General features: G+C 43.5%; 2 protein-coding genes across 2 annotated transcripts in view; one reads left to right on the forward strand and one right to left on the reverse strand.

The window, feature by feature from the left end:
* FBXL13 (F-box and leucine rich repeat protein 13) overlaps nucleotides 1–26077 on the reverse strand; it is a 1209524-nt gene that overhangs the window by 772214 nt on the left and 411233 nt on the right. The gene's annotated exons all lie outside the window — the stretch shown is intronic.
* Nucleotides 1–26077, forward strand: part of LRRC17 (leucine rich repeat containing 17) — a 207408-nt gene that overhangs the window by 147293 nt on the left and 34038 nt on the right. Inside the window, exon 3 of the mRNA XM_085654021.1 lies at nucleotides 18496–18651. Coding sequence (XP_085510147.1) covers nucleotides 18496–18651 — 156 coding nt within the window. The remainder of the gene's footprint in view (nucleotides 1–18495; nucleotides 18652–26077) is intronic.

Consider the following 26077-nt stretch of genomic DNA (forward strand, 5'->3'; position numbering starts at 1 on the left):
CTGTGCTGGCCACGCCCTCCTGGGAAGGGAAACGTTTATGGCTCAGAGATCCAGTTTAGCTTGCCGTTCTCTGTTTTTCTTTAATACAGTAACATAGCAGGAGGAGATAAAACTTTCACTAGACTGAGTGTGATTGGGGTTTGACATCTTCAATGCTTGGAACGCATCGAATGCATGCAAACACTGGAAACCAGAGAAATGAGCAACAGAAGAGATTTAGCACAGTGTCAGTAAAAGGCACAAATACACCTAAATATACCTAAATAGTTAACCTAAACATTCTTGAATATACTCCTGCAGTAAAGTAATCAAGCATAACGATAGATCTAACTGCAGTGTCTGTAATTATGAAACTGTTTTAAGTCAGCATCCTTTCCAGTATTCATCAAGATGAGAATTCTTTTTATTTAATCAGGCAGAAGAAGTCTCATATCAAGTGAACTTGTTATGGCTTGCCATAAATGCTGTATCATTCTTTTGTGTAAATACCGGCTAAGCTATCTGGTAGACATGTTAGCTTGGAACTCTGAGGCCAGAACGTTTTTATCCAGTACCACACAAGTGGTAGGAACAGTCTGCTTGACCTTTCAACAGGCTGCAAATAAATCGGTAGATTAAGCGTGAAAAATACCCAATACCAAATTGGGTGTGCTTTCGTCTTTTTACATTTTCAGATTAGGACCTTCAATGAATCTGCTGTAACAAGTGTTTAAACTCTGTTGGGGTGGACAATTTAAACTGCCAGAATACTGAGCTTTAAATATCACTCTACAAAATAAAGTAGTGTGTCAACTACTGAAATATTGTGAAGGTAAGTATATACAGGGAAGTATTAATTAACTTTTCCTATGTCCATAAATATGTACCACACATGTGTTGCAACTGGGAAATTATAGTTCGGTCAGCGCTTCCACAGGAAATGCCTTTTTTGTTTTGCTAATAGCTTTAGCACTGTTTGACGAATCTTCACAAAACTTTCCAAACAGGTGCTCTTTTTAGGTTTCGCCTACGCAGCGCACATGCGCTGCATAGGCGGGCCTTTAGCCGTCGTTCAGCTCTTTTTCCAAGCACATACTCGTGTTTGTGGCGGCATACACCTTGCGGGAGTGCGCAGCGGCACGCCACAAGCACGAGTATATGCTTTGAAAAAGAGCTGACTGTGCGCGCACGCACGCACCACTCGCAGAAACATTTTCAGTCATTCGAGTAAACTTCTGTTTATATCATTCTTTTTCTTACTTTTAGCTTGCGTTCAGAAGTCGCGGGTGAATACGCAAAATGCAAAAGAAGCAAGTTCAATTTGCAGGGTTTCAAATGTATGCTTTGTAAATCGAGTGCTGCTATTTTCAGTTACTTCATAATTTTCTGAGCTATTCCATCAGGGCTGGACCGTGTGACAAATGCATGAAATCAGCAAGCTCAGCTATTTTATACAGACCACAAACTGTGTAGACATGGCACTGCTCTGCAGCAGGTGCGTTCATTCTCTAAGCTACTTTACGATGATTCAAAACTGTGTGAAGTTCACTCGAGTGCATTAATCGCCTGATTTTTCTTACGGATTCAACTTGTATTCTAGTCGAGGAACATTTAAGCCGCAGAGGGTAAAATACGGTAATTTTTGACGTTTTGCAGTCTTCTGCAGAAATTAAGATTGCTGGACTGTGTAGTCTTAACTGACTTGTGGGTGCGCCATGTTATAGTCAGGCGGAACGTCACTTCTTTTAATTCAAATCCGCTGGATTTCTAAGTTTTCCGCCTGAATCTAAAATGGCCGCCATACTCCACAGTTTAAGTCCACAGCACTGCTGTGTTTGACATGGAGAGAGGCACCAAGTTAGGGAAAAGGGTGAGTCGCTTAAGTTCGATTCTCCGTTACAGCGAGGAGCAAGAGGCGACATTTGTCGGTTTCTAGGAAAGCTGTGCCACATGAAAGGCAGCAATATATCCTCTTCCTGCTGACTGTAAGGGGTTGGCGCAAGGGCTCCAACGGCAGGCAAATGGTCACCATCCAGAAAGACTCAAATGTACACGTTCTAAACATGTCTTTGTGGATGTACTAATACTTAAGGGTCTCCGAAGTTAGTGGGAAAATCTAGGCACTTTATTGTTCATTGCCATCCTAAAATGGGTTATCTTCATTACCTGTAAAGGGGTCACAGTACAGTACTACTCCTCCCTTGTTGGGGGTTAATGGGTCGACAGGTTTTAGTACCACTGCGTGTGAATTATTATCAATTTCTTTGATATTTGTTTTTAAGGAGTGGTAGTGCACACTTGCTATGAAATAATGTTTGGTATGGATGTGCTGTTTATTCTGAGGAAATGCAATGCAGCGGCTGGAAGTGCTGTGTAAAACATACATTTGTTTTCTGCAGTTGTGTATGGAACTGGCTAATAGTGGTATTTCTTATTAGAGAGTTCACTCTTTGCTATAATGATTCTTGTACGCCTATCTATATGGGATTAATAACCCCTGTTGCTCGTCCTCCCCAATCCCAGAGAGCTCATATTTCAGTATGACATCTTCACTTTGAGATAAGAAGGTGAAAGCTCACTTGGTTAATGTACCTAAAGTTAGAATTTCGTTAAGTTAAAACTAGGAATGTTTATAACACTTTGGTGACATAAAAAACAAGCATTGGCATAGCCAATAGGTCTCGCCTTTGGGACGTTATAAGTGTTTAGTTATCCAGCACAATATCCTTGGTGCAACAACATCAAGTGTTGCATGGCTAAACACTTATAAGGTCCCAAAGGCGAGACCTATTGGCTATGCCAATGCTTGTTTGACTAGTTACCTCATGGTATTTATCAGAGTGATCTGTCAAACGGGAAAAAACAGGGGTCCCAAAACACAAAATCCCCATGCATTTTCCTCAGACTTTTTATTTTTTTTACAGCACTACCACAAAAACTGCATGGCCAGAGGATGGCTGGCCACGGCGTTTGGACGCAGGGCATGGCCACAGGCCAGGCATGGCAGGAGGGTGGCTTTATGTATGGTAATTAAATATTACGTTACAGTACAAAAAAAAAATAGAAATTCACTGAAAAAACAAAAGGTTAAAATAATGTCATAGGTGAAAAATTCAGTGACAATATAACGTTTCAAACAAAAAAAAACAATGAAATTCACCAGTTAGTTATCTTAAGTGACTATAAATCGTTTGCTAAGGTATCTATAACTCACACCCTCCCTGTGCACAGCTAATTACCCCACACATATAACATCACTCAGGACATGTTTTACAACATTATTGAGAACATTACTGCAAAATTTGAAATTACATTATGGATATCAAGACTCTGCATGGAGTGGGCACGAGTTATAGTTACCTTAGGGCACGGGATATAGTTACTAGTGATAAAAAGCTGTACATAGTGGTGGGTCAGGGCACCTGATAGGGGTTGGGAGCCAGAAAAGGGATGAGCACAGGCCCTGCATTCAACCCCATGCGCACGGTGGTCAACATCTTACCTTATGTTAAAAAAAAAACATAGAAATATACTGAAAAAAACAATGGTCAAAATGATGTTAAAGTTAGGAATTGTAATAATATGGTACTTTCCATTTTTGTTTAACTTGATAAGTAACTAAAGGTAACATTAAAGTTAGGTGTAAATGTCAGTTAAAAAATACCACTTTAAGCTAACAAAACCACTGAAATTCACCAGTTATAGTTATCTCAAGTAACTATGGCTTATGTGCTAAAGTAACTATAACCCACACCATTGCCAGGCACTATTAATTTCCTCCAATATTACATTACTCATTGCATGTTCTATGGCACCATTCATTACATCACTGCAACATCTGAAAGGACATCATTGAGGGGGGAAGGTTTACAGGCCAAATGATCAAACATATAATAATGCTGAAGCATCGATGTAAGAAATGTAGTTGTTAGTTGTGATGAATGTGAGTCCTGCACAAGTAATAGGTTCACAATACTCTCCTTTCGTGGGAACCAAGTACCCCATTGTACCACTTGTCTCTCTTGGGGTAGCGAAATAAGAGCAGTTCAAGGCCTACTCAGGGGAGCTCATATGGGCTGGAGATTCCCATTCGCTGCCACACAACAACAAACCTCAAATTATTGTCCAGTCAGTTCCTTTTCTTTGCAAAAGCTCCAGGTCAGGCTGCTTTGAAAATGAATCCAGCCTTGCTTGGGTTCATTGTTCCAATATGCCACTCAGACCTAGGTCAAGTTTTATAAAAATGCTCCTGGGGGCTGCTGCTCCTAATGCAACCCCAACAACATTGGCACATCAAGTAGGTGGTGCCCCAGCCCAACTTGGGGTGATTATACACCATGCTCAGTTCCTTTCTTTTAGTCTAGTTGTGTGCTTGTTCCCATCTGGAGCCCCAACAGATATGGCCACTAGTTGGAAGCGAGGGAAGCCCACTCTTGGCTGTCCCAGCTGGTACTGCAGACATGGTGGGGACACTGTGGTGCTCACCCATTTCCACCGAGGCACGGGAAGCAGGGGTGACACACCCCAATTCTGGGGGAGCGCAGCAGCACTCCCTTCCTTCTCTTTCACATCTGGGGTCCTGGGGGTGGGGTCCTGTGCCCCAGTCGCTGCTGCACCAGCCCCATGGGATATAGAGGCACCCACACCACAAAATAAGCACTGGAGGAGGGGCCCACTCACGTCTTCTCCCCAAATGAAATCATGTTTTAAAGTAAGGATCCTCGTTGTGCTGACCAGTTGGCCCTGGCCCACCCAAGGGGCATTCTGAAGGGATCTGCTGTGGAGCCCCACTCACTTGTTTCTTCATTTACAGGGTCAAAAGTTGACTCTTTAGAGGCACATATCTCTGGCCTCAATTGGCCAGTTTCGAAAACCTTTGGCTCAGTGTGCTTCTGGTGGCGAGCTTTAGCCATCAGGAGAAGTCTCAACAGGCCTACTTGTCTCTAAAAGGGCACACTTTGCTGGGAGCTTGGTTTTCAGGCCTTCTACACCAGCCTTCTCTTCTGCCTGGGTCCTGGTGCTCTCTCCTGCTGATATGGGAGGAGGGCATCTTGCACTGCCCCTCCACTACCACCAGCAGGACACCCTCCTGTCTGCACTACCAAGCCTCCTGGCTGTCTTGGGGTAGCAGTGGAGTCCAGCTTTTCCCAAACTGGTCCTCAAGTGGAATAATGGGGGCAATGCTACTCGCACTGGACACGCCCATCTAGGCCTGGTGGCCAGCTGCAGATAAAGTCCTAAGTCCGTCTTTGCAGGGCATTACGTGGCTTTTCTTTCCAGCTGTCCACTGCTCAGCTGTTATCACCTTACAGATCTATGGTCTTGTTCTCTGTCTCTCTCCCATGTGCATGGGTTTATAAGTGTGAGTTTAAAGTTATAGATCTCCTAGGATTCATTCAAACAGATAGATGCATGCCACTATTAGAGTGGGTAAGGGTTATACATAAAAAAGAGGCTCTCTCCTCTTCCCGCCTCTTTTAGGTCGTAATATCTCAGATAGTTACTGTTTCCCTTTCTCTCTCCAGCTTTCTAAATCTCAGTGAGGGGACACCCGCTTTGCGTATTTAAGCTGTCCTAGGATTCCCCATCCTCCCTCTACCCCTGTCCCAACACTCATGCACAGAATTCTGTGACAATCCATTATGGCACTGGCAAGTTTCCTCTGTGGAGAGCTCCTCAGGGGGTCTCAGCTCAACCCCTAGCTGACATCACTGCCAGATGCCTTCCCACCAAAACTTCAAAGAGGAGCCCCTCCTGTGTTGGTTCCGGATGTCTGGGTTTCCTCCTTTGTTCAGTGGGCCAGGGCTGACGCAGCCCTGGTGCAATGTGATAGCTAATGATCAAATTCAGATTTTCCTCCCCACTCCTTCCTTCCCAGATACTACGCCAATTACTGATAATTGCTTGTTTTGTGTGGGGAGACCTTTGTTCCCTCTGCTGTGGAGCAGAGTAATTAACTTAGCTCAGCAAAGGCATACAATCTGGTTAATAGCTGAGCCAGAGAAATATGACAATTGTTGACATCCCATAAGATGTATATGTATGCTATTGGAACCTGTAAAATCAAACTTGGTGTACCTTTTACCCCAGTTTGACATGTTGCTGGTCTGTGTAGGCCTAAATGGACCGAAACTGCAATCTAAAGCAGATTTCTTTGATATGTATAATCCAGTGAAAACACTACAGATTTTCCAGTAAACCCTACTGACCCATCTATTAATTTCCACTAATACTATAAGGCCTACCCCAGGTCAGTACCAATCCTCACAGAGTCCCTTCTGCACCAGGCTACCTTTGCATAATTATCTGGCTGCGCAGGACAGTAGCCTCATATGTGCAGCCCCCACACGTGTGTACACACATGTCCATGTGTAACCAGCCGAGTGTCCCTTACCCTAGCTGTGCTATCTTAAAAGGCAGACACTGGCAGTCAAATAGCTCAGTTAAATGATAGTGAAATTACTGTAAGTGGGACTAAGGTAGTGAGATGAACCCACATTAAAAATCCAAAAACAGGGTTATCAAAAGCAAAACGTCCTGGGTGAACAAATGGGTGGAACTGATTTGTAACAGTCTACAATATTTATTTGAAGCATTGCGGTTGCATTTTAGATTATTTAGTTGTCCATAGAACAGTTTAAAACAAAAGTAAATTGTTGGGATAAAATATTTCAATTAACTCAATGATGTATATGATTATTTCTGTAGAGCATAATGTTGTATCCCAGCTACAGAGTTTTATGTTGCAGTTTTTGAAGATTAACACATTCAACATCTTCAAGTTTTATTCCGTCGATCCCTGTGGCTAGAAGAAGTTGAAACGAGCCACTGAAAGCTGTTTGTGTGACTCACAGCTCCAGATGCACCCAGAAATTGAAAAAATGCTAGGTTCAATGTACCAATGAATTCCAATGCCTTCCTCGTGAATACTAATTAATTCCTGGTCAGCAACACTGGATGATTTAATGTGTCACTAGCGTCTTTAAGAACCACAGAAACAGATTAGAACAAGACAAATCAAAATAGAGGAAAGCACCAGTTATTGGGCACAAGTCTGTCTTTTCCACCAGTGATTTCAGAAACAAGTATACCCGTCACATAGACCATTATGCTCACCATTTAATTCCATGACAGGTGATCCCCAATGCTTGAGGACCAAGGATCCAACCTAAAGACGATTTACTGTTTTCAGTTTCAAATGTGTTGATTGAACAATTTAACAAGAACCTTCACCGACAAAGGAAAGACAAACTAGCTCTCTGGTTATAACCATATGGTTTATAACCATAGTCAGGTGACAGACCACCAGTTGCCTAACACAGAGCACACCTTTTTTCACTATACCTACATATACCAAAGCACAATGACCCAAAAGTGGAAGAAGAGGAATGTAGAGAGAATCATTTACAAAACAGCAATCTGACAATCTTGGGGGAAAGGTATCCCTGTATATACTCCGCACACTGTTCCTCCAGAGGATAATTTCCCTTGCTGTCTGGACCAGGACATATCACACACACTCTCCTCATGGCCCATGCCCTGCTTAACTCGCAGTTCATATTTTTATTACAGGTCACCCCTATCTACGTATTCATATAGGCCAAGAAAGTTATTTTGGCCTCTGGGTGAAAAAAGGGATATTTCCTGCTTCTTGTTTCCTTGAGTTTTATGGAGAAGTCCATCAAAGCCACAGTCCAGTGCACGCTCACTTCCTTTTTCACATCCAGCAGCACCCTCTTTCTGTTCAGGTCCCAGAAGAATCGGACTGTTTTCTTTGGTATCGCCCTCATAATAATTTGTCCATTGCTTTGCTGATGCCAGTACCACCAACACTAAGCCACCAGACACTCAATGCTTAATTTGTAAAACAGTAAGTGCTCAGAATCTCCTGGCTGGTGCTACTGAATGTCAGGGTGGGGAATACCAATACCGTAGATTTGTGACACCTCATGCCTCTGCCATCCACCACCAAACAGCGCTTGCCAATTTATCTAACTTTTGAAGATTCTTTTTTATCCGTGCTTTCTCGGTTTGTCACAGTTTTTTTTCTTTCTTTGGCTTGCTCGTATTTTAAGCTTTTTGTGAATTTAGTATCTGTTGCGCTGGATAAAAGCAGATTGAGGACAAATAAGTGCCCTAAAAATGATTCCCAGGGGTCTCCACCTTCAGTCACTGGCGCAAGATAAGCACTGCCCACACCAAATCCTTCCTCACGGTTTTCAGGGATAGCTTGAAGGCATCATCCCCTGTAGGCCACTAGCCCCTTCACAATTTGAGTAATCAGTTATTCCTTAAGAATTCCAGAAGAGATCTCCAGCACCCTAGGTGTGCATTCTGGTTTAAGTTATAAAGCAGCTCCGCTCTTCCATCCAAAATTACTCTGCTGTCAACCACAGGACCTAAAGGCACTTGCCTGTCCCACCATCGTTTTTGTCACTTTTATTCAGGCTTCCATCAAGCTCAGGTTTGTGATCTTTGCACAAACTGCTGTTTGTGCAGAAATTGGAATTCACCACCACACATAGGATCATGGCCTATGTATGCAGCCCAAAAGGATATCAAGTTATACGTGCACCTGTTCACTATTGGTAGAAGTTATAGACCTATTTAATAACATTGTCTCTTTATTTTCCTAGTTCATAGCATCTGTGCTCCTGTCAGTCCTCCTAGACCCATGTATGATGGCGGTTCTATGTGTTTCCTTATTACACAGTATCTTCTGCAACTCTGATGCAGGGTGATCCTAGTGACCCATATACAAATGGAATCGCTTCATTTTCCTTGGCCATAGCACCTCTGCTCCTGTGTGGATACCACAAAAAAGAGTCTCTTGTTTTTGCGTGGGAATCTCAGTACCTGGCTGCAACTCACATACCCACAAACAACACACAAATGTATCTTAATTTCCCTGGAACGTATATTTTCCACCTGTGGGAGAATCCCTTAGACCCATATAAGAAAGGTGTCTTTTGATGTCATTCCTTAACCGAAAACCAGACTACAAACCCACACCTACTCACTAAGCACAATTGATCGGGAGTTCTGCACAAAGATAAAATAATAAAAAATCAATGGCATGGTAAAGAAAGTTCAGTAAGTATATGCAAATACAGCTCATCTTTCTGCATCACACCATGCCTAAGCTCAATGACAAGTTTACCATGAGATGTTTGGATCACACTTAGGATCCTCAGGCAAGATCTCGAATTACCTCCCACATAGACCATACCATGAAACACACACTCTACCAATCTGCACAACAAACTGAGTAGCTTCTTAGTCAACCACCCATAATGCACTTTGAAGCTTTGTTAGATGTGGAATAGTGCTATGCAAATGCTACAATACAATGCAAAAGTGAAACAAACAAAAAGAATCAATGAAGGTCTGGCTTTAGGATTTGTTTGCAAAACATGGAAATGTTTTTGAAAAAGTGGCAAGTCAAGTGAATTGCAGATTGAAAAGCAATTAAAGTAAAAAAGGAATAAGGGAAGGGGGCGAACAGGAGGGGTAGGAGAGAGTAAAGATGGTCTGTTGTATTGGAAAACATGCAAAGAACCAAAGAAAAACACCACTCCCACCTACACCCTCACAAATTCGTTTTTTGCACTTTCATTGAAAAATATTGTTTATTTACAACAAGGTTGTCCCAAAACTGATAATTGGCTTAATAGGTGTTTAGTTTCAACCCTGGCAACAACAAAGTGACAAGAGACTCGGAAAGTCTAACGCTGTGGTAGCTAAATGTTAGTACAGAAACACACCTAACTATATTTGTAGCCTGAGAGCTCCCAGAACAGTTCCTGGGTAAAAGAAAACAAAGGTAAGATGTTCTTATAGGTGCTGTATTTACTATCTGAAGAGGTTTTCACTTGTTCTTACAGCATTCAATGGCTTTCTGTTCTCCATGAACGGACTTAACACCTTCTGTTCGTTTTTTCTAAGATTTTCTTATAGCCACCCCTACTAAGGTATTTGGTAGAACATCTTTCAGATCAACACACTATCTCCCTAAAAAACATGATCAACATGACCTAGAAGTGGATCCACAAGTTAAACATAACATGTACACTTCCTGGTGCTGGATAACTTCCTTCAGGTGATGGCACTGGAAGTAATATATCTACTGGAATGTAAATCTCAAAGTCTGACCTAAAGCAAGTGCCATGGTGCATGTCCAGTCTGTGCAATCAGAAAGGTCACACTGATTCGAAGAAGTCAGGATTCATTAGTGTTTTTCCTCGGTGTGAGGAAGGAAGCGGAGTTGGGCTTTGGCTCAATGTCCTTAAAGAAAACCGATATAATAGAAGTAAAGGCCCTGATTATGATAACGCCTCAGGATGAATGAATGAATGAATGCAGTTTTTATATAGCACATAGTTACCCTAGGGCATCCCAGCGCTTGTTCAGAGCAAACAACCAGAAAAAAACGGCTAAGAAGTCAGGAACGTCAAGCAGGAAAAAGAAAAGTTTTCAAAAGTTTCCGAAACCGACCCAAACTCGTTTCAGACCGCAAACCCATTGGAAGCGCGTTCCACAAGTAGGCAATATTAACCGAAAATCTACGTCCACCAGCCCGCGCCCTTTTCACTCTGGGAACTTGGAGCAGATGATTCTGGTTGGAACGAAGGTCTCTATTGGCCTTATAAGGCACGGCTAAATTCCTCAAAATGGGGGATCCCTTCCCCTGCAGAATTTTATGCGCTGAGCATAGAGCCTTAAATTTGACCCTTTCCCGCACCGGCAACCAGTGCAAGGCCTTCAATGCGGGTTTCGCTGACTGCATCCTAGGAGTGTTCATAAGCAGCCTTGCAGCAGCATTTTGAACCTGCTGGAGTTTGTTGAAAGTCGCTTTAGGGGCGCCTAGATAGATGATATTACTAAAGTCTAATCTGGATACAATAAGCCCCTGAATGAGCAGCTTCCTAGATGCCCATGGAAGCAGGGGGATGACTTTACGCGCAGAACGAAGAAGGCCAAAACAGACTCCCGACGTTTTCTTCGCCTGTGTCCTAAATGAGAGATCTTGCTCCAGCCAAATCCCTGAGCTCTTGATTTCCTTCCTGGGACTCGGAAGAGCTCCCATACAGCTAGGCCAGCTAGTCAGAGGAAGCGAAGGGGTTTTGTTCCCTAACAATATTAATTCAGTTTTTGAACCATTCAGCTTTAAAGCCGAGTCACACATCCAAGTATGGATTTCGGACATGCAGGAATGCAGAGAGTCTGGGTTGTCGTTAAGATGGGAGAGAGCAACCACCAGCTGCGTGTCGTCAGCATAGCTGATGATTTTAAAACCAAAAGGGGCCACCACATCCTCCAGGGGGGCCATATATACATTAAACAATGTAGGGCTAAGAGAAGAGCCCTGTGGCACACCACACTGGAGGGGGATAGACGCCGAGCGTTCACTACCTTCCCAGACTTGGTACGTCCGGTTACGAAGAAAAGATGTCAGCCACTTCAGAGCGACACCCGTAACCCCTATAGCTGACAGCCGTTGGATCAACACTTGATGGTTCACAGTGTCGAAGGCCGCACTAAGGTCCAGGAGGATCACTGCCACTGATCCTCCTGCATCCAGAATGCTCCTTGCTTCCTCAACGACTGCAAGAAGAGCGGTATCGGTGCCCTGGCCAGGTCGAAAACCAGTTTGGGAATCACGCAGCAGGCCATTGGTTTCCAAGAAGTGCGACAACTGACGATTTACTAATCTTTCAGCGATTTTACTGAGCCCAGGAAGCAGGGAAATGGGCCTGAAATTTGCCAAATCAGCTGGATCTAGATTTGGCTTTTTTAAAAGCGCCTTTACCACTGCCTTCTTCCAGCTGGGTGGCACCAGACCCTGGGCAAGGGAAGCATTGATAAGATGCGCAATCGGGGCCGCAATAGTAGTTGCTACCTGTTTGAGCAATCTCATCGGGACCGGATCCCTAGGCGATCTGCTCTTCATGGAGCCCATTTCCTTAAGGACTTCGTCCACTGAGACTACCCCGAAGGAGTCCAGATGGACAGGAGCTCCAAAAGCCTGGGTGCCAGTGGCTAATCTCTGGCAAGCCTGGGGGAGGGCGCTTAAGATATTTTCAATTTTCTTATGAAAATAGTTAGCCAACTCCTTGCATTTCTCACCCGGGCTATCATGAGTAACCAGGGGCTCGGGAACTGTGAGAAGTTCCTTTATCACTTTGAAGGTCTCTCTGGATGAGTTAGCAGCACTTTTTATTCTCTCATCAAAAAATTGGGCCTTAGCATGGCGGAGAGCAGATTTATACAGCCTGATTGCCAAGCGATACTCCTTTCGTCTGCCTTCCCTCCCTTCCTTTCTCCACACCCTCTCCCTCTTCAGGTCATTACGAGTAGCCCGATGTCTCTGGGCACAGTGATTCCGGGCCTGGATATACAGGGCATTGTTTCACCAGGTGCATATCGGCACCTTGTGAGACAGCTATACAGGGCTGCAGGCACAAGCACGGGCCATTGCCAGCCTGAACGCTGTTCCACCTGGACGGCTTCAACCCAGCCCTGACTGCCAGGTTCCCACCCCGATCTCCCACACGTTCTCCTGCTGACACTTTCTGTGAATTATGCTATTATCTCAAAAGAAATCTCATCATAAACACAGAAATAGAGAGACTGTCATCCCCACTATCAGTGGAATTAGCTTGTAGAAAGCGAAATGCAAATGTATTCTTCCAACAGCAGTATTTTTACAATTTCACTTGATGACAGAATGGGTAGCACTGAAAGCAACTAAATTTAGTTGGCCCACTTCACAAAGCTATTTTTGTCCGTGAACCTACATTTACCACAGATAATAACTCCAGTTAAGCCAGCAAGGAGTTCACAAAAAGAATGTTTACAGGCTTAAATGGATTTGCTACAGCAGATTTCTCTACCTCAAGTGCGGAGTAATCTGCAGTAGAAAATCCCACACAAGGGGTGGGTAGTGGACATTATAGAGATGTGGCTTTTGAACACCCACAAATGTATGTTTGTAGGCATTCACAAACCTCAATACAAGCCCATTCCAGCCCTGAAAATTGTTGAAAATGTACTAACACCAAGAAATAAAGTGACTCCCATTCCACTCTTCTTTTAAACCCGGAATTCACTGCATCTTTCACTAATTTTTTTAATGAATATTTTGATCTAAATGATACTGAACACATGCCGTTTTCAACTATTTGGGATGCTTACAAGGCTTCGGCAAGAGATTTTATTATTCGCTTTGTTGCCAAGCAACGCAGAACTGCCCGTATGCACACCAAAAATCTTCTTCAAGACATTAAAAAGTTAGAGGACTCCTATTACACCTCATGCTCAAAAGACTGCTTAGCAGCCCTCATAAACGCCAAATTGCAATTTAACAAACAGTCAACTGATGATGCTTCACTTTATCTGTTAAAGTCCAGTGCAAAGTTCTATGGGGGTAAAAATAAGGCTGGCAAAATACTGGCTAACTATTTAAAGGTTAGACAGAACAAGCAGAACATAGAATCGATATACAACACTAATTTGGATTTAAAATTTAAGGATGCTGACATTCTATGCGAATTCTCCCTTTTTTATAAATCTTTATACACATCTGAAACACAACCTACCCAACATTCTTTATCTATTTTTTTCTCTAATTTACCAAAACCCCACCTCTCTTCTCTGGATTTATTTTCCTTGGAATCAGATATCACACAACAAGAACTATTATCTGCGCTTCAACTGCTTAAAAAAGATAAAGCACCGGGCCCGGATGGCTTTACCGTTGAATGTTACCTACATTTTTCCAAAATTCTTTTTCCCAAATTGCACTCTTTAATGAACTTTTTTAGTTCCTTAAATACATCCTCTGGGTCTTTCTCAGAGGCACACATTTGCCGTATCCCTAAGGAAGGCAAAGATTCTAGATTCTGCAAGAATTGCAGACCCATCTCCTTGGTTAACATTGACTATAAAATATTTTAAAAGCATTGGCTATTAGATTGGACTCCTAGCTACCAAACTTACTCGGAAAGGAACAGTCTGGTTTTGTCAAGGGACGCTTTTTCACAGATAATACCCGACTTCTTTTCAACATCCTGTCCAAATCATCACGTTTAAAGTATTCTCTAGCAGCAATTGCACTGGACGCGGAAAAAGCGTTCGATAGAGTTGAGTGGACTTATCTGTTTTATACTCTTAAATGGTTTGGATTTGGTCCTAAATTTATATCTCTGATTTCTCTTTTATACTCCAATCCTCGTGCTGCGGTATGTGCTAATGGTCTGATTTCTCCATTTTTTAATTTGGGCAGAGGTGTACGTCAAGGTTGCCCATTATCTCCCTTTTTGTTTAATCTAGCTTTGGAACCCTTCCTTTCCAAACTTCGCCAAAACCCAAATTTACATGGTTTCCAACTGACTGATTACCACATTAAACTAGCAGCTTATGCTGACAACATTTTGCTTTTTGTTTCCAATCCAAGTGAATCAATCCCTGCTTTTTTGGCTGAAGTCCAAACATATTCCCTTATCTCTGGATATAAGCTAAACAATGATAAATGCAACATCTTGCCCTTAACCAAGTATACTTTTAAACCGGACTTTAGTGCCTCTGACTTCACATGGAGCCCCAACCACATTAAGTATCTAGGACTATTTACAACACCCAGTATTTCAGATACAGTAGCATTATGTATGAATAAATGCATTCAGATTTGACCACTAGATGGCATCCTCTTTACTTATCTTGGTGGGGTCGCCTGGATACCATTAAGATGATGTTGTCACCCATAGTTCTCTATACTATATCTAATATGCCACTTCCATTTCCTGTTAAACTATTTAATAAAATCAATTCAATTCTTTCTTCCTTCTTATGGAACAACAAAAAACCCAGGATGTCTCTGCAGAGATTAATCTGCTCCAAGGATTAAGGGGGTGTTAACTTTCCAGATTTTCGGACTTATCAGAAGGCATTTCTTTTACGTCAGGCATCTTTTTGGCTACTTGAGTCTACGGCCGATTTCCCTTTGTGGACCTCAATTGAACGTCTCTTTTTATCCCCCTTTTCCTTTCAGGAGTATCTTTCCTTCACGTGTAAGCCGCAGGCTCTTTCTACCCCCATATTCAAATTGACTTCTAAACTTCTCCAGTCACCATCCTCCCCTGAACAGCACACTACATACTCCTTCCTTAACTCAACCATCTGGCATAATAAAAATGTGCTTATTCACAATAAACCCTTTTATTGGAAAACTTGGAGACAGAGAGGACTAATATGGATTCATCAATTATTCTCCCAATCAACTTTTTTATCTTTTTCCTCACTTAGTCAATTATTTAACTTACCCACTTCATTCACTACTAAATATAATTTATTAAAGGAAGCTGTGATGGCTACTTACACCCAATTATCTAGCGTTCCTTCTACTTCTAATAACCCTGACTATCTCTCACATGTACACACTATGTTAAAAACTACACCTAAAGCCTCCACCATTTATAGCTTCCTACGAGGTACTGTTCCCATCAGGCAGAAATCTAAAATAGAGATAGCGTGGGAACATGATTTCCAGATCTCCTGGCCAATTTCTCTATGGATTAAATTACGCAAATCATCCAGAGCTGCGAACACAACGCAAACATTGTTTTTTTGTATATAATAGACTTTTATTATCTAAGCAAAAGTGTTTCAACTGTGCCAGATGTTTGTTGGACATGCTCATCTTCGAATGCTGACTTGCTCCACATGTTGTTCTCCTGTGAATCTGTTTGCAATTTCTGGAAACATGTATGGACTCAAATCAATCTAATTTTTGGCACCAAGGTTCCCTTTTCCTTTACCAATGTCTTTTTGGGAAGCCTCTCACCTGTTTGGGAAAACATAATGTTTAATGTTAAAATTCTCGATTTATTGCTAGCTATTGCTTTTCAGCAAATTACTACAAATTGGAAAGACTCTACAAAAATTTCGTACAGAGCCTGGTGGTACGCTATTTGTCATAACCATAGGTTAGATACTGCTTTGATCTACCCTATTAACCTGGCAACGAAACGTTTGGATTTATGGTCCCCTGTTACAATATTTCTCGATGCAAGTGCTAAAAAGTTCTTTCTGCCACAACCATCACATCAGGAAGTTCTTAAACCTCCCTGATCCCCCAATCGTTCATTTTTTTTTCTTTCACAATTTATTAATGCTTGGATCCCATATGTATTATTTTTAATTTCATATATTTTAATTTCATATATTGTCATTTATAAGTCTGATTTGTTTACTTGCGAATATGTCTATTCTAGATATTTTGATATGAGGTTGTTACTATGTATTCTTTATTGACACCTTTATATTCAGCAATAACGTGTTATTGAACTTTAAAGTGACTCCCATTCCAGAGAGGTAGGAAGAGGAACGGATTACCACCATATTTGGTGGGGATGTAGGAGAAAGGCTATTTCCACTGGAAAAGAAATGATTTATTCAAAGAGGAATTTTTTTTAAAGTGCATTTGCACAGCTATCTCCATTCCCCAGTGCTTAAATATATGTTGTGTCGATATCCCCTTGGTGGGGTGGGAGGGGCTAGATGAGATAACAACATTCTCAGTACTAGGCCTGGAAACCTGCCACTCCCATTGCTTTCCGGTCAGTTCTTAGAGGTTTTATGAATTGACAAAAAATGTATAGTACGCTCAGATAGATATGTAAATCCCCGCAAGTACTTTTACATTTTTGGGTAAATCTGATTCAATAGTAACAAACAAAAAGGAAGATAATATTCAAGAACATGTCTTGGCTCCAAGAAGTATTTTTATAAATTGAAAGCAACAGTGGGAAAGAGTCTTTCCGTGGCAACTGAAAAAAATTATTTTGAAGAAAAGGAATAAGAGCAAGACATGACTTATGAAAATATAAGACTACGGGCAAAAGACTGAAACATACTGTTTAACAAATAATGGACACTAATGGAACAATGCAGAGTATATGTCTTAAAAATCCATGCCATCAAAAAGGGGACTGGATTTTTAGGTCTAGCTTAGAGACAGCTTTAGTTTTTTTGCCAGACTCATGTTTTTTTAACAAGTATTGGCAAAGTGAAGGTTTAGCGTTGGCTCCCAACTTTTGGCTTTACCAATGTTTGTGAATGTTTTTGGTAAAACGTACAAAACTAATATTTTTGTGTGTAAGTGCACATTGTGCAAGAGCAGAATTCTGTCAATCCCATTGAGGGATGCCTGTTGTTGAAATAAAAGCCTAATGGTACCTCAACCTTGGGGTCCACTGATCTTTTTTCAATATAGCTTTGTATTAAATGTTTGATGGATTATACAGGCATACATGTCTATCTTTGTTTATCTTATTTATAGAATTTCAGAAAAAAAACACATGAAATACTTTTGTAGGTGGCAGCCTCTTATTTAACAAAATTATATGTAACATTCCAAACTGATGGCAATAATTATCAAGCTAGCCACTACACGAATATTCGTCAGATACTACTTAGTAACCGTAGAACTGATTAACAGAAACATAATTGGCAAATAAAAAGGTAATGCCCAGCCCATTGCTATGGGCAATCTCTTGACAAACAAATCTCTTCGCCCTCATGTATCGATGATGTATCTCAGTGTCAACAATTGTACATCTTTACTCTGCATATCACAGAAAGGCGTCAGCTCCTTCCCCATCTACTAATCATTTTGGTGATTTATTACCGTATAGAAATATCCTGTTGCTCAGTTTAAAGTGTCGGTATGTCTATCAACTCATTCGCAATTGTTTGTCTACAGACACAAATACATTCCTCAATTCTCAAGGCGAATTTCTGTGGTTTTTAGAGTTATGTTGTTACTGAACATTTCAATTAACTACAACGTTACTTTAATCTTAGTTATTTTCAGTGACTTTCTAGGGTTCTTTTAACATAAAGTAATTTTTAATTGCCATACGTAAATCCAACACCCTCCTGTGCACAGCCTTTGGCCATGCGTGGCACGGGGGTGGCTGCAGGGCCTGGCCTGTGGCCAGACCTTGTAGCCAACACCCTGCATTCAGCCAACCCCAAGCTGCGCACGGCAACAAGGCCCTGTGGCCAACCCCCCTAAGGCAACCAACCCCACACTGCATAAGGCCTTCTGTTGTGCATGGCGGGGGGGGGTCGGCCACAGGCCAACCCCATGTTGCACATGGCCTTCGGTCATGCACGGTGAAGGACTGGCCATAGGGCCTAGCCCGGTGGTCCACATCCATCTTGGCCTTTTTCTTTTTTTTTTTAAAGGGTAGAAGGCTGCGTGCCCCCCCTCCCCGAGCGTATTGTGGCCCTGGGGAAACCCAACCCCAAAGGGCAAATATAGTTTAAAGGTGAGGGGTACCAGGTGGCCCCCCTTCCAGAGCTCCTTGTCAACATGTGAGATGTTCTTCTATATTGCAACATACACCAGACAGAACCTTTACAGCTCATGGTGTGGTGATTTATTGTGTGCTGCACTTTTATACATTTATCACGTTCTCATATTTTTAACAACATGCCGTTAATTAATCCCAGAGTTACAAAGAGTTCCTGATGACATCCCACAAGATATTGTGAAACTGGATCTCTCGAACAACGTAATCAAACAGCTACAGCCGAAAGAGTTTGAAGAGTTTCACAGCCTGAAGATATTGAACCTGAGCAACAATGGACTGGACGCCATAGATCCAGGTAGGAACTTCTATCACTTGTTATGTGGAGATTGTGTATGTCAAAGAAAAATTCGTACTACAATACCACATAGAACTATAACAAGACACTCGGAAAGAGAAACAACCGGAAGCTGACATCCTCAATATGAAACAAGCGTGTTCTGGATAGCAATCCGAAAGCATAGGAGGAAATGACACCAGAGGTTGGTCAAAATGGTCAAGCTTTGAGGGATCTCTTTGTGCCAGTTCTGATTGTTCAGCTCCTCCTCCAACATGAACTACTGTTTCCAGCACTGTTGTTCATTCAGTAAAAACAGTAGTGAGTAGTGCATTGCACTGAGTGTAAAGCTTAAAACAAGATGTGCTCATACATGCCCCCAAAGACTGTGAAACATGAACCCTAGTCATACATATTACCTTGACAATGTGGAAAAGTGGTGCACGTGAGAGAGCAATGGTTTTAGGATCTATGAAAGATGCCAAGAAAATTGAAATTGGAGTTACAGTGCAACTTCTTATTATTTTTATATGCAGACCCAACCTTCCCGGGCACTGTGTATCTTAATTGGGCAAAATCACGACTCTTTAGAGGATTGCTAGTATGTCAGTCATCTGAGTGCATGGGCCCAAATGAATCAACCTGCGTGCTTGCCCCAATCCCCTACACTGCTCAAGGCAGGAGTTGATGACTCCCGAGCTGGTGGCACATGCGGCTACTGGGAAGCAGATGTCTGTAGAGGCCAGGCAGATAGCGGTCATCATCATTCCTGAATATTGAACTCCCCATTGCTTTCCTCACCCAGTGAGTGTAGGGGCTGATGGTGCATCCTCCTGCACCATTTGCACAATGGTTATTAGTTAAGCACAAGTTTAACTTTTACTTTCTCATTAGTGGAGACGGACACACAAAAGGAAGAAATAGGGGCAGTCCAAATGTGCGGTGCATATTGTTTCTGATGAAAACAGATTTCTCAGTTGTATGCATATTTATTAGTTGTTCGCAGAATTAGAAGGTTTAGCAGACATTCATTAGATTTCTTTCTAATAAAGACTTTTTATTAGTTTTTTTAATGACCAAGTAACACATGCCACAATTTTAGGCATGAAAGTGCCTCAGTAATCGGGTAGAGGACATTTTGGACATTACCTCCGTATTTTCGACATCCGCCCGAGTTTACACACCGATAGAAATTAATTAGACACATCCACTAGAAAGGAGGAATGACTAATGGTCAAAGATGGAATCCGTGACATGGACTAGGAACATTAAAGGACTGGCTGAGCTACCCATCTGTTTTAATATCAGGTTACGGGCTGGGCTGGGCTGGGCTGAGCATTGGGCACTTGCAGAGTAAGTCTTTTAAGTAAAGTAACCCAGCCCAAGCCACTCAGTGATTTCTTTACTTTATTGTTGAATGTAGCAAGCTTGTATGTGATGCTGGTTGTGCCAACATGCAAGGAGGGCCCAAAGAAATGTGCATGAGAGCGCAGGTACCCTGGCATCACGCCACTGAAAGATGCTGAGTGGATGTGTGATGGGGAGATGCATGAGTGAGCAATCATGACTCACTAATTTGAGCTGATGAGAGGTGTGCATATTTTAAATAATAACCTTACATTCAACTACACTTTAATTTCCCTTCCTCCCCTTTTAGTGGAACATTTTTTTCCAACTCACAACATGCATTCCAACAGTGTTCATACAGTGACACCAAATACACGTTTTAACTTGGTCATCAATTTTATTTCTCTAACCAAAATAAATTCCCTCACTAAGACCTGTAAATTGTTGGAGATGCAGTCCTTTCAAAGGCACACTGTAAATAAAACTATGCCGCACACCCTTTCCTTCCTTATGACTGCTGACCCATGCTCTAAATGAACAGTATCTTGTGCTTTTTTGTGCTTCGCGGCATTAGCAGGTTCAACTCATTTTTGCACAGCTTTGGTCGAGGCTCTTGACCTTCCTCCAAACCAATGTTTTCAAGATCATACTGTTCAGATAGAATTGCTCAAGATTTTGTTGCAAGGTTTAAGTTTTATGTATCTGAGAGTCGGCAAACCCGCCATGAATATGCTATAAGCATGCTTCAGCATTTATTAACGCGAAACAGGAGAAAGCAAATTTAGCTGGGGTAAACAGAAACTCAAAATAGAACTTCAACCCTCTGAATAGACATTCACAGGATGGATATAATCAAAATAGTCTCAGGGAGAGCGACAGAAAAGGGAAAGCAGAGTGACAAAAGAGAAACAGTACAAGACAAAAACGTAGTCTAGACAACCCAACCCCTCTTCCAGAGGAGTCTCCCCCCTCCTTCACACCCCTCCCCGGCTTCCACCTCGAGAAATAATTCAATTCCCTCATTCCCTGGACCACCAGTCCACAGCCATCTCCACCATATCATTAACATACATGGCAACTTTTAAATACATTTTACAGTTTGAGGAGGGGGCTGGGCCCTGTGCCAAGAGTTACCTAAGAGGCACTCTCCCCTCCACCAATCCTTCCAATCCCTCCCACTCTCACCCCAAAAAAATACAAAGGGTCACTGAGGCTGTCACCGATGTCCTGGGGTGTTTTCACACCCCATAATGGACATCAACTGCTTACAGCTTCCAAAGACAAGATGGAAAGTGACATTGTGCAGTGGTTTCCAGCTTCCCTGCCATGGTGTGATTTCATTTCCACACTAGGAGACCGCGTGAAGGGAGCGGAAAACGTGTGACACACTGTGAATCCGTGTGAGTTGGCAGATCTGCATCAAGGATCAGTCAACCGGGTGCAGAGCTCAGCTTATTCAGAAGTGCTTTTGCTGAGACAACCTAGGAAAAGAGAAGTATCTTCCCTTGGTCTTCATCGCTCAGTCACACGGAGTACTTGCCTCGACTCTCCCCATTTCCCAACTTTCTTTCACATAGCTGCTCTCAGGTTTCATTTTGCAAATCTACTGCTTTAAGCATCACCATTACCTTAGGCCCGGGGTTCATGATGGACTCACTCGAACTTTGAGAGCAGAAAAGCTTTCAACACTGTACATTGATTGAAACTTTTCTTCCAGCAGCTCAATCAAGACTCTTTGTGTCCGGTTGTATGATAGAAGCACAAATGGTTTACCACGCATGCCTCTACCACGCAGCCCAACCACGAATGCTTCTTAACCACGCCTTCCTTTACCACGCATTTCTTTACCGCAAAATGTCATGGTATAGGTATAAATGGTAAAGGGTATGTGCGGCTAAGGTCCCCACTACCCTGCCTCCCACTGACCACCCCACCCCTGCCCCCTGTCTCTTAAACTTCCCCAACCCCTTCCCCTGCCCTAAAACTTACCCTGACCCCCAACACTTAAAACTACCCCAACTACCCATTCTCCTCCCACTGCCCTAAGGCTTAAAACCCTACAATAACCCGACCCTTCTGCCCCGGTCGTCCCTTAAACTACCCCAAACCCTTCAACTGCCCTAAAACCTACCCCGACCCCCACCCTAAAAATTAGCCCAACTATCCATTCCCCTCCCACAGCCCTAAGGCCTAAAACCCTGCACCCTAACTTACACTACCCCGACCCCCTGCGCTGCCCCTTAAACTACCCCAACCCCTTCCACTGCCCTAAAACCTACCCCTCTCAGCCCTAACGACTACCACAACTACCCATTCCCCTCCCACTGCCCTAAGACCTAAAACTGTACACTACCCCGCCCCCATGCTGTCCCTTAAACTACCCCAACCCCTTCCACTGCCCTAAAACACACCCTGAACCCCCGCTCTAAAAACAAACCCAACTACCCTTTCCCCTCCCACTGTCCTAGGGCCTAAACCCTACACCCTAACTTACAGTACCCGACCCCCAGCTCCCTCTGCACTGTTCCTTAAACTACCCCAACCTCTTCCACTGCCCTTAAACCTGGCCCAATCCCTCCCAGCCATTTAAAAAAAAGAGCCCCATTAACCTCACCGCGGTACCTTCCTGCTTTCTCTTCCCGCAGCTCGACCGCGCACTGCCTTAACCACACATATGCATGGTTAAGGCATGCGTGAGATCGCTTGCGGAGTCGGAACACTCATGGTTCAGACCGCGGCGATCCAACTTTTTCCCCCGGTGTCCACCTCTGCAGGTACTTGAGGAACCTGAACAATGGAGCCCATTCTCAGATTGTCTAATGTCCTTACCTTTTCCTCTGAGGTGGGCAAGGCCCACCACCACACTTTATTCAAATTCTCAGATTCTCTCACACTGACCTCCATTTTTTACATCCGTCCTTCAATAATTTGCTTCTTTTTCTCGTTCATCTCCACTTTCTGCTCCTCTGCCAAGACCCTGAAAGACTCCCCTTCCAATTTTGATTCCTTATCTTTTAGTTCTGTCTTTATGCAGCTAGTTTCCTCTTTGAAATTATTATGCAGCACACAGATAGATTTCAGCAAGATATTATCACCTTTTGTCATGTCAGTGCCTTTTAGCGGATGGGACGACTAATCCCTTTTGGTTTAAAAAAAGTCTTCCTAACCCTTCCTTCTGCCGATATATTTGCTCACCTCCTGCCTCCACAGGGAGTAGATCAGCAATCTCCGGTGACACAAATGTGGCTCAACAGTACATTTCCTGGGTTAGACAATGACAACCTTTTTGCCCCAGGGGGCTGTTTTTGGGAGCAATTCGCAGTTATCAAGGAGAGAGAGAGGACTAGGTAGCTAGTCCGTATTCCCAGGTATTATATGTTAATCAGAAAGGACTAGCCTATTTGTGAAAAATACAGGACTCAGGACTGTATGACAAGGGGGAAACCATTAGGTTTCTTCATGAAGCCCTCACCCACCAACCTAGTTGGTGGCATGCTTCATCATCGGGCCCACCCAGTGACACCGAGTGTGTTCCGGGTGTGCTACTACGCCTGAATACAGCGGAGCTGGTATGTTGCTGAGTGTGCGTGACGTGAAAGCGAAACTTTAAAAGGCTATACAGTGATCCCAGCACCCTAGGGGATAATTAATATTTAATATCTGGGCCTCTGTTAGCATTAAAAACAAGGCAAGTGGATGTGTGTGGAGTATATATTAGGACTTCCTACATCCAGGTGTGGTCTACATGTTTCAGCCAGGCCTTTGTAGTGAAACTGGCTTTCCTCAGGACCAATAAATAAGTGATGGTGCAATCTATACTTAAGTGAGTATTTGATTGAAAAAATGTGAAGTACTCGCTAAGTTGCTATATATGTGGGAGGGGGATTCCCTCTCCAAGCATTACTGGACATACAACACGTATGACAGACAAACATACAGAAAAGAGTCTTTAGCATGGTTGCTTGGATCACAAATAAACGTATTTGCCGGTATTAAGGTGCAGTGTGAACGATAAAAATGCGGCAAAACGTGTAACCGTACTGGTGGTGCGGTTATAGTGAAATTAGCGAGATATGTGTTGGTATATGTGGTGGGCTAGGAGACGAAAGCACACACACAGGTAAAAAGTGGATACACTAAGAAGGTATCCTCACGCTAGCGTTTTGCTGCGAATACCCCAGGGGAGTAATCCGGCAGAGGTGTTGACCCTGAAAAGAGAGGAGGGGGCCGTGGGCTGTTATGGACCTGCAAAAGGAAAGGTGGCTTACCCGGACTGAGGATGGTTGCATAGTACTCACGGCTCTAGCGGCCAAGACCTGCTGGGGACCTGTAGTTCCGTCACAGACCTCCGAAGGAAGTGATCGTGGTTGCCGCCGTTGTTTAAGTATGCTGTTAGTCATTGACTTCAGCTGGATCAGTGTAGCGTCCCTGTACTGGAGACATAGAAGAGAGACTGCGCGTGCTGCAAGCTGGGAGCGCAGTCATGGTACCCGCTGAATCAACCAGACACAGCGCCTGTGCAAGGGTGTAGCGTGCAGCTGCTCTGCTTAGGCGCATGCGCATTGGAGATTAGCGTGTTGTCATAGAGATGGTGCGGGGCCTCAGGGATGAACACGTTGTCAAGGCCTTGTGTTGGCGTATTGGAGCGCCTATAGTACAGACTCGTGCCACCCAGAAGGGTCAAGTGCAATTAAAATTAAAAATAAAATTAAATGAAAATAAAAGTGAACACTATAGATGGCCAGTGTTACCTTAAGGAGTCATAAGGGTAACACAGAGCGGGGGGATATATCAAAGAAGGGGGAGAGCTTACAGTCAGTGCTGTTCAAAAGGGGGTCCCACGGATCCATGAAGCAAAAAAGGGGCTCTCAGGCAGTACTGTTCAAAAGGGGTGAGTTTTTACAATTTCAAGGAATACCATGGAATGGAGTCATTCAGGCCTTGGTGCTGTGTGGATAAACGGTAAATCAATCGTTGTTCCTTTGTCAGGAGGATCTTTTCATTATCACGTTGGTTGGAATCTAATTGTTCTATGACCGTCCATGTCATATCATTGGGGGTGTGGTGATTTTGCAAGAAGTGTTCAGTGAGTTTGCTGATGTAATTCCCCAGTGCACTTGAATGGGTTGAGTAAAGGGCCCAAGTGGTATATGAAGCACCAGCCAAACTGGAAGAGCTGGTTCACTCTTTTGGCTTGCTGTGGACTAAAGTGTCTTTCCTCTGGACTCAGTATGCACTACCAAGGCCCCAGGTACACCTCTAGCACGCAAACGCTACACCAAGGCTTTTTGTCACCAGTGCCTCATGAATGACGCCCCTACTCACACTCAGGGAATCAACTCATGTGGGAGCTCCCAGTTATCAGAACTCATTCAAGATGCACTTGAGTAGACCCCTTACTCGTTAAGATTCCTTCTAAATATTTAGCATGGAGGGGCGTGTCCAAGATGGCACCTAAGCGGTAATAGAATTGCATAGCCCCGTCTCCTGCCTCGCAATTCTGTGCGAAAGCTGAATATCCTGCTCACTGAAAAGCCCTCCCACAGTTTCAGGAGACCAATGGGACCACGAGGGGTATCATACCTGATCACGGCGGCCCCCGTACTAAGTTCGGAGCTTTGATACATCACGACCCGGCTCGCCTACACTCAACATGGTGGCCACAAGGAGATAACGGCAAGCGGGCCGGATTTCTGATGTCCGGTGTCGCTCCCTAACTGACATTGCGGGTGTGGATGCCGAGGGGTTTCCTAGACTGACGCCTGCCGCCAACTGACGAGGAGGTGAGCGGGGCATTCGATTGGGGAAGATGGCGGCGAAGGGCCTGCTGGACCCACTGCCACTGTCTGCAGCCGTGGAGTGAGACAGGCCTCGATTCCCGCTGGGGATTTGATCCCTAGAAAAGGTGAAGAGGCCAGTCATCAGCACTGTGCAGGTTCCAGGCACGGACTACTGGTGAGAGGACTGCAACAGCGCAGGCCCAAGCTGCTTTTTATCTCTACAGCGGCACGCCTGCCCGATCAGTGGCGCCCGTGGTGTGGGACCAGGCACCAACACCCAAAGCCCAAAGGTGAGCTGTGGTCCCTCTGGCATCCATCCT

The sequence above is a fragment of the Triturus cristatus genome, chromosome 4_1 (assembly GCF_964204655.1).
Source record: "Triturus cristatus chromosome 4_1, aTriCri1.1, whole genome shotgun sequence".
NCBI lineage: Eukaryota > Metazoa > Chordata > Amphibia > Caudata > Salamandridae > Triturus > Triturus cristatus.